The 12,467-nt window shown below is 41.2% G+C and overlaps 1 protein-coding gene and 1 pseudogene across 2 annotated transcripts in view; one reads left to right on the plus strand and one right to left on the minus strand.

Annotated features, from left to right (window-relative positions):
- Nucleotides 1-580: 580 nt before the first annotated feature.
- Nucleotides 581-10,485, minus strand: LOC117453223 (protein NLRC3-like; annotated as a pseudogene).
- A 1,489-nt stretch (nt 10,486-11,974) lies between these two features.
- LOC117451186 (venom factor-like) overlaps nt 11,975-12,467 on the plus strand; it is a 45,920-nt gene continuing 45,427 nt past the window's right edge. For both annotated transcript variants that reach the window (XR_011643603.1, XM_034089351.1), the window contains exon 1: nt 11,975-12,082. Coding sequence is in view for 1 of the 2 variants with exons in the window: in XM_034089351.1 (XP_033945242.1) it covers nt 12,009-12,082 (74 nt within the window). In the remaining variant the exon portion in view is untranslated. The remainder of the gene's footprint in view (nt 12,083-12,467) is intronic.

Below are 12,467 nucleotides of genomic sequence, written 5' to 3' on the forward strand. Positions count from 1 at the left end.
TACAGGACAGTAGAACCAGCCAATCACAGGACAGTAGAACCAGCCAATCACAGGACAGTAGAACCAGCCAATCACAGGACAGTAGAACCAGCCAATTGCAGACAGTAGTACCAGCCAATCGCAGGACAGTAGAACCAGCCAATCGCAGCACAGTAGAACCAGCCAATCGCAGCACAGTAGAACCAGCCAATCGCAGGACAGTAGAACCAGCCAATCACAGGACAGTAGAACCAGCCAATCGCAGGACAGTAGAACCAGCCAATCGCAGCACTTTGTATTGAAATGTATTTGTACATTTTTGCTTTGAAATACATTTACTTTCTATTCTATATTTATGTTTCCTCTCTACATCAGTGCAATTGATAATTTAGTTTTTTATTGAAAATATACCGTCAGTTCATCCACTTTTCACTTCCTGTTTGACATCGGTGTCTCCTGAAAGAATAATAATAATAAAACATGAACAGAGAGAAACATGAGCAAGTAAAAAGATTGAAGAGAGATGGAATAGGTACATATTTTTTTTCATTTCAAGATCAGATTAGAATGTAGAAGAGCTTGATGAATGGAGGATCTGGTTTCAATACTCACATCTCTTCTGTTTCTTCGCTGTGATCATCTTGGCATCGATCCTGTAGGGATGAACACAACCCAACAGTTATGGATCAGGTTTAAAATAAGCGTTTGTTCTTTGAGTCAGCTTCAGAGTCCTGACTGCTCTCGTGCTTTACATCCCATTATATATTAAAGCATATCTTCAACACTACGACTGACTGTCACAGCTCTCAGTTTACAGCAAATAACGGCTCATTAGTCTAAAAACTAAAATCCTGACAGGAGAACGCAACGGACTCACTCTATAAAATACTGTGAATCCGTTACAAAGATGCTTACTTACTAAAATGTGGATTTACATTTTAAGCTCACATAATAATGTTTGTGGAAGAATGAGAGAAAACAAATAAGAAACTGCAGTGAATGGATAGCATGATGTTTTGTGCTAAACTAGGCTACGTCTGGAAGGAAGAACTGGAGGGATTACTCCAGTACTCCATTAGACCCCTTACGGAGCGTCCACACTACAGCTTCAAAAAAAGCTTGGAGCTGGGCGTGTCTGACAGCTTGGGGATTTTTTGCGAGCAATGCGACCAACAACCAATCACATGAATCTCCCGCCCCCGACATACAAAGCAAAAACCCCCGGGGATTTTATGGGAGCAATATATATATATATAAACTCCCCAAACAGGCGAAAACCTACCAGTTTCCCCCACTGTCTCTGCCCCCTCCCTCCATGCCTGGTTCCTCCGGTTTGTATCCCGGTAGGTGAAGAGGGTCTGGTCATACAAAACCGGGTGATTGCTACGGCGATAGTTAGTTTCTCCTCCAACTTTTTTTGAAATATAGAAATGAACGGCGGGATATCTCTCCCAGCTTAGACGCGGTTTGATTGGCTACGGCTTGAGCTGTCAGATTTTCCGAAACGGGATTTGATTGGCTGGCGCTGGCTACAATGTTCAACTTCTGACGCCGGAGACGCCGGAGACGGACCGCTCTGCTACCCACAATTCAGTTCGGCGAAAAAGCGAGGCAACGTGACGTCACCCCATTCAAAGTGAATGGGCAGATTGGAGTTGTCGACGCTGTCGACGCTGTCGACGCTGTAGTGTGGACGGGCCGTTACTGACCAGAGAGTCTCCAGTCTGCAGTGTGGACTCTGCAGAAGATCTGTCAGCAGCTTCACTCCTGAATCCTGCAGCGTGTTGTACCCCAGGTCCAGATCTCTCAGATGGGAGGGGTTGGACTTCAGAGCTGAGATCAGAGCAGCACAGCTGATGTCTGACAACCTGCAGCTACTCAGTCTGAATAAAGAATACATGATGTTAGTTTAAACTATTCAGTCAGTATCAGCAACATTGAGCTTAATCGAAATGTAGGAAAAGGCAAATACTGAATATAATGTTTATTGTTTGATAGTTTTAAGAGAAACATTTATTCATTTGTCTTTTATATAATTGATTAAAAACATGGAGACTGTGAGAGCATTGAAGGTAAACTATCATGCACTTTTTGTGTGTCTTTTATACATATATATGTATCCCCGGTGTGTCAGGAGACTCACAAAGTGCCAGAAACTACAACCCTCTCTCTTTTACTCCTTACCCACATCTCTAAAAACGGGGGTACAACGTCCAGATTTGCTGCGGTCATGACGACATTACTAAAATGTGGGCTGGCTTTACGTTGAACTCCTTCCGCCCAGCCTATCTTCCCCTATCACAAACATTGCTCTATCAGAAACAATGTGCAAAGTTTTTTGGAAATGATATGTTCTGTGTTTACATTAGCATCGCTAACACTCAGAGCTAACGCTGTACTGGAGAGAACATGTGTAAAGAAGCTGGATGTTAAAGGTACTCACCTTGTGGTAAACCCACGAGAGAGAAAGCGATTGAGCTCCTTACTGTTTCAGAAATAATCCTTAATGTGGTTTGGAACATACTATGGCGTTTAATCACGGCAGCGTTTAGCTGACTTTCTACCGGTTGACACTCTACTCTTCACAGACCTCACTGCTTGCATTCGGACGCTCCAAAGGGGCGTGGCCAACAGCAGCTCGGTTACAGTTAAAGGGCTAGACCCAGAATCAGCACTTAGCACAGTAACAGGGCTGAAATAGAGGGGTATGAGGAATGGCTACAATCGGTGATCGGTTTGGTATTTCGAGCAAAACACTTCAGAGACATGTTTTGTATAGATATAGCCCTATAATATATTGTTTGAATATAGCTTAATTGGTGAGCTTTAGGATACTCGATGTGGATCAGTGTGATATCAGCCTGATGTCTGCAGCTCAACACAACTCTCTTCATCTCAGCACAGAAGTTAAAGATGGAGAACTGACCTGAGAGTCTCCAGTCTGCAGTCTGGACTCTCCAGAAGATCTCTCAGCGTCTTCACTCCTGAATCCTGCAGATCGTTGCGACTCAGGTTCAGATCTCTCAGATGGGAGGGGTCTGACTTCAGAGCTGAGACCAGAGCAGCACAGCTGATCTCTGACAACCTGCAGCCCATCAGTCTGAATAAAGAAAACATGATGTACGCTTAAACTATTCAGTCAGTATAAGCATCATGGAGCTTAATAGAAATGCTTGAAATTACAAATAATGAATATAATCTTTATTGTTTGATAGTTTTAATAAAAACAAGTATTCATTTGTCTTTCATAAAATGTATATTTAAAAACATGAAGGAAACTGGGAGATGAGTTTCAGGTGTTTAAGAGGTTCAGAGTGAATTATGCGCTGAAGGATATTTTTTGTTATATTTAAATGTAAAGATCAGCATTGCTCTGCCACAGTCAGTGAACTAAACCACAGAAGAAGAAAGTAGACTTTAGCATTACAATACTCAGTGAGGATCAGTGTGATATCAGCCTGAAGTCTGCATATTAATATCAGCACAGAAGTAAGAGGTGGAGAACTGACCTGAGAGTCTCCAGTCTGCAGTCTGCAGTCTGGACTCTCCAGAAGATCTCTCAGCAGCTTCACTCCTGAATCCTTCAGAGCGTTGTGACTCAGGTCCAGATCTCTCAGATGGGAGGGGTTGGACTTCAGAGCTGAGACCAGAGCAGCACAGCTGATTTCTGACAACCTGCAGCCACTCAGTCTGAATAAAGAAAACATGAAGTAAGTTTCACGGTGCAATCATCTGTTCAGAGCTGAAGAAGCTTTAGATGTCAGAGTCTAGAAAGATGTAGATCCATGATAATCCAAGCTCAAACTCTGCAGCAGTTTCTCTCTGTCATCAGATCTTTAACAACTCCTTCCTCTCCCTCACGGCTCATCAGTACTGACAGCATCTTCACCGACTCATGGAGCACAGAGTGAGTCTGTGGAAGCTCTCTGTCACACATTTACCTTCTCTGATCTTTATTTATTCTGATAAATACTCAAACATTAGGAAAAACAGGAAGACAAATCATTTCAATGTTCTTTCTTCTCAGGCAAATTCAGAAAATCATAAAAACAATAATACTATATGATCTACAGTCATTGAACTGACCTGAGAGCCTCCAGTCTGCAGTTTGGACTCTTTAGTGCAGAACTCAGCAGCTCCACTCATGAATCCTGCAGCTTGTTGTGACTTAGGTCCAGATCTCTCAGATGGGAGGGGTCCGACTTCAGAGCCGAGGCCACGACTTCACAGTAAGCCCCTGAGAGTCCACAGTTAGTTAGCCTGTCATGACACATTTTACAGAGTGAGTTGTTCACAAAAAGATGAAACATTATATTAACTTCATGCATTCGATGAAACACATTAGACCCATCATGTTATGATCAACATTCATTGTTAATCCACTTAGTATATAATTGAGTTTTATATGTTCATGCTCAGCCTGTCAGATCTTATTTTACACTTTTGAGCATTGTGGTAAAAACAGATCAGGTATAATGATGAAGAAACTACAATACTGTTGTAATAACTTAGATCAAGGAAGAACTTAAATGCTGTTGGGGTTCTTCTCTAGTACGATATTTGTCTGTTACCCTGTCCATGTTGTTTTGGAATGTGTCATAAAGGATTACTTTTGCTCTCACAGTATTTGAAACACTATCAATGATATCGTGTTTATTCGAAGAAGTAAACTTCTGATCTACACTAACGGTATGTCCACACAGCAGCTTTTCAAAAATCTTGAACATCTTGGAGCTGGGCGTGTCTGACAGCTTGGGGATTTTTTGTGAGCAATGCGACCAACAACCAATCACATGAATCTCCCGCCCCCGACATACACAGCAAAAAACCTCGGGGATTTTATGCGAGCAATATATATATATATATAAACTCCCCAAACAGGCGAAAACCTACCAGTTTCACCTACTGCCTCTGCCACCTCCCTCCATGCCTGGTTCCTCCGGTTTGTATCCCGTTAATAGTTCTGGTCGTAAAGAACCGGGTGATTTGCTACCGTAATTTCTCGTTTGGAATATGAGGAAATGAACTGCGGTCTGGTTCTCCCTGCTTACACGCAGTTTGATTGGCTAGCGCTTCTACTGTCAGATTTGCATTAACGTGTTTGATTGGCTGGCGCTTCCAGCTCAGCTTCAAAAGTTGAACATTGCTCAACTTTTGAATCCTGGATATCCTGGACATCCTGGAAATCTTCGCTTCGCTCCCCCACAATGCAGTTCGGCGAAAAGCGAGGCAAAGTGACGTCATCCCCATTCAAAGTCAATGGCCAGAGAAGCGTTGGAAGTTTCTTCTGAAGCTGCTGTGTGGACGTACCGTAATGTATGATGATATCTGGACTTACTTGGCCTTCCTGCAGTTCCTCACAGGTGGAATCAGTCTCCGACGTCCCTACGCTGATGTGTTGTACTTCTTCAGGTCAAACTCCTCCAGAACCTCCTCTGACATCTGCAGCATGTCGGATCACAGAGAGTTCCTTCTCTGATCTGTTATCTGACTTCAGGAACTTTGTGATCTCCTGATGTACTGAGTGGTCGTTCATCTCTGTGAGACAGTGCACGATGTTGATGCTCCTATCAGGAGAGATTTCCTCACTGTTCATCTTCTTCAGGTTCTTGATGGCTTTCTGGATGTCTTTGCGTCCCAGTAGATCTCTGAAGAGTCTCTGGACAATGTTGGGACGGTTGTCTGTGCGACCCAGCAGGCCTCCTAAGAGTCTCTGGTTGGACTCCAGAGAGAGGCCGTGGAGAAAGCGGACAAACAGGTCCAGGTGGCCATTTTTACTTCCGAGGGATTTCTCCATTGCACTCTTCAGGAAGACACCCAGGGATGACTGTTTTCTGGAAGATCACACTCTCTCTTTTGAAGATCTCTGTACAAACTCCTGAGTGCACCAAGGCCTCTGTGACATCAAGGCCACAGCGCTGCAGGTCTTCTTGGTAGAACATGATGTCTCCTTTCTCCAGATGTTCAAATGCCAGCATCCCCAGCTTCAGAAGAAGCTCCCCGTCAGCCTCCGTCAGCTGCTGTGGACTCGTCTCATGTCCCGCTTCATACTTCTGCTTCTTCCTCTTGGTCTGGACCAGCAGGAAGTGTGAGTACATGTCAGTGAGGGTCTTGGGCAGCTGTCCTCTCTGGTCTGTAGTCAACATGTGGTCCAGAACTGCAGCAGTGATCCAGCAGAAGACTGGGATCAGACACACGATGTGGAGGCTCCTGGAGCTCTTGATGTGAGAGATGATTCTGCTGGACAGGTCTTCATCACTCGATCTCCTCCTGAAGTACTCCTCCTTGTGGGCGTCAGTGAAGCCTCGTACTTCTGTTACCCTGTCCACACACTCAGGAGGGATCTGATTGGATGCTGCAGGTCGGGAAGTTATCCAGACGAGACCCGAGGGAAGCAGCTTCCCCCTGATGAGGTTTGTCAGCAGCACGTTGACTGAGGACTGCTGAGAGACATCAGACACAACCTCATTGTTTCTGAAGTCTAGAGAAAGTCTGCTTTCATCCAGGCCGTCAAAGATGAGCAGCACTTTACAGACAGCCAGCTGCTCAGCTGTGACCTTCTGTAAGGTCGGATGGAAAACATGGAGCAGCCTGAGAAGACTGTACTGCTCACCTTTGATCAGGTTCAGCTCCCTGAAGGAGAGCGGGATCACCAGACTGACATCTTGGTTTCCCAAACCCTCGGCCCAATCCAGAGTGAACTTCTGCACCGAGAAGGTTTTTCCAACTCCAGCGACTCCATTGGTCAGGACCGCTCTGATGGGAGTCTGTTGGTCAGGTAAGGCTTTAAATATGTCCTGGCACTTGATTGGAGTGTCATGGAGGATCTCTTTCTTGGAAGCAGACTCCAGCTGCCTCACCTCATGTTGGATATTAACCTCTTCACTCTGGCCCTGTGTGATGTAGAGCTCAGTGAAGATCCTGTTGAGGAGGGTTTCACTTTCATCAGTTCCTTCAGTCACACGTTCACATCTGCCCCTCAGACTGAGCCTATGTTCATCTAAAACCTCCTGCAGACCACTATCTGCTGTAAGAAAAGAACACATTTGAAATTAATACAAGTTTTTATATATCTGACATTTTTTTATAAAACAATTTTATGAGGAACAATCTTTTTCAGGAATGAAGACACCAGCAGAGAGATATTTAGACTTACTGTGAATAATGCGACATCTTTCTCCACACTGGGGACAGGAGGAGTCTCCTGATGGAAGTCGCTGCTCCCAGTATGAGGAGATGCACTGTCTGCAGAACCAGTGTCCACAGCTGGTAGAGACTGGATCCTTCAGGACGCCCTGACACACAGCACAGGAACAGGACTTGTCCTCTTCTCTCTGTGGAGATGAAAACATCCTTTATAGCACTTTACTTTAGTGGTGGGCAGTTTTAACCAATGGTACAATAAGGAGGCAAGTTTAAGGTTTTTATCATTGTTCCACCGCTTATTCAAAGTCGAGTTCCCAGGCCAGCGTGAAGATACATTCCCTCAACCAGGTGCTGGAGCTGTCCCTCGGTCTAGGGAGTCAGTCAGGTGACCTCCTTACTGCCCGAACCTCCTCAACTGGCTCTTTTCTACTGCACAACACAAGTCCATTATATGGAGTGTGATAATGATTTCACTATAGTAGATTATTTATTATTGCTTATGGTGCCAAGGAACTTAAATTAAACTATACTGTACTCGAGTACAGACTGTATATATAAAGTTATAAAGGTACGTTTGGAGAACAGACTGTATATGGGGCATTCTACCGAATTAGTACAAAGTGCGGTCCCACAACAAGAAAAACTATTTTACAAAACAATTAAGTATTCAGACATATTTATTTACTAAGAATATGTCATGGTCTATTTAAACATAAGGCATTACATGATATAGTGATTAAGCTTATAATATACAAAAACATAATTTATAGGGTACTTTCTATTAGGAAGTAGCTGTCCCCAACCCTGACATCTACATTTCAATTTCTGTTAATAACATTTAACACATTTTATTTTATTTTGTTCAATGGTGTATTTAGAAGATCTTTATGATTACATTCAAACAGAAATTGGAATATTTAGATTTATTGTGGGTTTAAGTTTTTAATAAAAAAACTATACTCAAAAAATCATGTGTCCAGTTTCATGTCACTGCCGAAAAGGGGTTTTAGTCCAATGGCTGAGCCTGGTTTTTAGCCACACCCCAAGGCAGTGACACTGCATCCCTGTCCCTCATGGCTGAATGGCAAGTGGCTATATCCCATACTTTTGATATAAATCTGTTCCAAAATCTGAAAATCGGCGTGTCACCTTAAGAATTGTCAATACCGAACACGTATTATCTCTAATTAAGTCAACTTTTTCGGAGTTTTATGCAAAGTATTATGTTTTTATGTGTGTAAACCTCTTCAAAAACGTGTATGCTAGCCATGTACTTGCTAGCATTCATATCATTTTAGTTGATATTCTCAAACTTAGCTAGAATCGTCACTACCGAAACAGTCACTACTGAAACAGTCACTACCGAAACATATGGTTACGTTTCGGTAATTGACATGATCGTTTCGGTAGTGACAAAATGGAATGGTAGGCAGGCAAATCCCATAGTTTTGAAATAAATGTGTTTTAAAGTCTAAAAATCAGTGTGTTACTGGTCTCCAGTAATGAACCTGGACCTTCAGACACAGAGTAAGAGTCTGTTTCTACAGTAATCTGCTCTAAACATACCTTTATAACTTTATATATACAGTCTGTCCTCTCAACTTTATAACTTTATATATGGGCCATTCTACCGTATTGGTGCAAAGTCAGGTTGGAAATGTTTTGAAATGTTGTATGTTTTTCCCCCAAAACTCTGTCCATATATATTTTGCACCTTATCTAAATACATATCTAGTAAAAGAACCATACATTTTTATATCATATTTTCAGACTGTATTGGAATGTTCTTCCTCTACCAAAAATGGCCACTACCGAAACATAGTAAATACGTGCTAAAATGTATTATATTAACCTGTTAAGATTGTTTTACCTTCCCTTCTCTAAATAGTATTTTAACAAATATTTCTTGAGAGTTTTCACAATTAAATTAATAAAAGTGCATTTTTAATCAAATTTCAAAGTTCAATTTATACAATTCATAAAAATCATAATGCAAACTTTCTTTGTTAAATGCATAATACTGATCATATTGATTCCAGAGTTGATGATTGTTGAAATTTAACATACATATTAAACCAATCAGTATCATATCATTTAAGCTGATAAATCAATATACTACATTTTTTACAAAACATCCACTGTTTCGGTAGTGACCACAGTATTTTGTTCTCAAGGTTGTATCATATTCCCTCAACCTTATTGCTTAATCTTAACTCATAACATGCGTTATGTTGAAGTGTGAATGTTTGAAGCTACTGACCCAGAATCAGCACTTTAGTAACAGGCTGAAATAGAGGGGAATGGGGTGATCTGTTTAGTATTTTGAGCAAAACACTTCATAGACATGTTTTTTATATATCTGAGCCCTATAATATATGCCTAAAATTAGTATAATAGGAGTTTATAGGTAACACTTTAGACCGGTCACTCGTCAGGAGAATGGAGACTCTGCTCTCTGTCTCTGGAAACAACAAATGTTTGACACATCATTAGTTCATTTAAAGAGCAGCTTTTGACTTCTGTCTGGTCACCTGATTAAACATTTTTGAGTTTTTGACTCGTGCTTGTGGGTTTCTGCTGTTACATAACAACTGAATGCTCTTCAGGTCAGTTTACAGTAGAAACAGACTCTTACCCTGTGTCCGAGGGTCCTGGTTCATTACTGAAGTATGGAGGAGAGCCTTTAGACTGGTCACTCTTCAGAGACAGACAGCTGGAGACTGAAGATGTGTCCTCTTCCTCACCTTTTAAACCACTCATCTTCTCCAGTCTGGAGACACACACATACACATTATAATAACACACTTTCAATCAAAACCATCATAATAATAAAGTGGGTTACAATACAACAATCAGACAGACTTCAGACAAACTGTGTAAACTTACACAATCTGCAGGGGATCAAATACTTATTTCCTCCACTGTATGATTGATGAAAGTAGTGAAACAGTCAGATTTGACCTGAACACACCACAGGAGGGTTAACTAAATGTATCTGTTTTTGTTAAAGTGGGGTTTGTTGTGGGTTAAAATATTTTTTTCAACAAAACAAAGAAAAGCCTTAGTTATCCTTTAATATTCAGTGAACCAGGTTTCATGTGAGGATTTAAGAGTGTCACAAAAGGAGGTTGTGTCTTCCATCCCAGCCATCCCTGCCCAATCACTAGTTAGTTTACAATAACTGTGAAGACACACACGCCATGGACCTTCACACACACACATCACAACACTTCAACCCCTCATAGAACTGCAGCCACAAATGAATATAAACCAAAAAGTATTGATCTTTTTCTAACTGCCTTTCATGAACTCCTATTCCTTTGTAAATTTTTACTAGCACCCAGAGCCGGCCCGACCCATTAAGCGACACAAGTGGCCACTTAGGGCCCCGCAGCCACTAAGGGCCCCCTAGCAAAAAAAAAAAAAAAGAAAGTTGTTAATATGCCGAGATTGCCTACTCTCAAAGTCATGTATTATATTATTGAGTCACTCATATAATACATTAACCGTGCTTTACCTGAACCTCATCATGACACAAGAGAGGACGGCAGGATTATAATTTCCCGTGTTCAGTGAATGCAACAGAGGCATGACACCAGACCAACCAGAGAGTTGAATGGAAATAAACATCTGTCTTATTGGCTGACAGGTACCTATCCTGTGAGCTGTGACAATGTTTACAATAAACTGTCAGTCTCAGACTCAGAGTTTTTGAAGATGGACATAAGAACATTTGTTCTTAAAAAAGACGACAATTCTCAAGTGGTGGTTCACACAACAACCCCAGAGCCAGCACTTGAGCCAGGAAAAACTACGTTGACGTTACTTTGAATCGCAGGGTAAGCTAAACCGTTAGCAAGTAGCTATAGCTAGCCAGATATATTAAATAAACATTTTGTCATACAATCTAAATGTAATGTTTTTTAGCGTTACCTGGTGATTTCAAAGAAAGTTCTCTGGGAAAGGTTGACTTACTGTTCGACATGAAGCTAGAGATTACAGTACACAGTTGACCCTGAGTCCTGTCAGTTAAAGTGTTTCATAGTTAGCTTAGCTAAGCATCAACCTAGCACTGAAATATATGGATGTTATGTGACAGTATTTCTGAGAAAAAGTCAGCTGAAATGGTGGCATAGTTGCCACTGCTTTAGTATCGACAGCATAGACTGTATATATAGGTTTGAACGTATTTGCAGCAGTAAATGTGGCTGATTGGCCACTGACGTTGCCATAACAACACCTGAATGTGCAACCTCTTTTTGTGACAGATTTTTGCATGAAATTATAATTCTTCTGAATGATATTCCTATTTACAGCTAGTTTGTATGTGAACATTATGAGATGGACAGCCAGAGAGAATACATGAGAAACAGTTATGAAATACTATATGACAAAACAAGAATACAGTTTGAAAGTGGAGTGATTTGTAAAATATCCATAAAGAAAAATCTGTTTACAGTTCTGTTTCATCCGGGTGTTGAGAGATGTATCCATAGATCTCTTAATTTTGCTCTCAAAGTGCACCAGATTGATGCTTTTAACTTCAATATTTAAAAAAAAAATCTTCCCGGGGAAGCATGCCCCCGGACCCCTAGAGGAGGTGAGGACCCCAAAAGTATAATCTTCTCTTTGCTGCTACAGTATGACTGCTTTTCATTTATATGTTTGTTATTGTAACTGCATCGTGAGAAGGCTGCAAAAAGTGGTCGTACTTAGTGTGTCACTCGGTTTGATTAGAGACCCTTTGTGTGTGTGTGTGTGTGTGTGCGTGTGTGTGTGTGTGTGTGTGTGTGTGTGTGTGTGTGTGTGTGTGTGTGTGTGTGTTTAAAGTAGTTAACAGTCTATCTGTGGTCACAGTCCACTGAGGCTTCCAGTCAGTCACCATGGCTCACTGGACGCTTCCCAACTTTTTATTTCTCTTGCTTCTCTGCAGCTCCTACGGAAATCTTCCAAGAAGGTACGTCTGAAAGTTAAAATATTAGTGTTGTCAATACTCAGTAAAAGTCCTGATTTCAACAGTTTTTTTGCATCAAAATATACTTAAAGTACAAAAAGTACTCGGCCCTTTTCAGAATAATATTAAGTACAGAAATATAATCAGATAAATGTAATTCAAGTATCAAAAGTAAAAGGACCTGTTAAGCAGAAAGGATATTTTTTATATTGTATTATTATGGATTATTATAAGAGCAATCTAGTTTGTCAATATGGACCAAATACTTCGAATACTATGCAGATTACAGCACTGCGTTACAGCATATCATGTGTTTTTAAAAGAAACTGTGAGTGTTATATAAATGAAGTGGAGTACATTTTTGCCTCTGAAATGCAGTGGAGTATAA

Source organism: Pseudochaenichthys georgianus, chromosome 1 (assembly GCF_902827115.2).
Source record: "Pseudochaenichthys georgianus chromosome 1, fPseGeo1.2, whole genome shotgun sequence".
NCBI lineage: Eukaryota > Metazoa > Chordata > Actinopteri > Perciformes > Channichthyidae > Pseudochaenichthys > Pseudochaenichthys georgianus.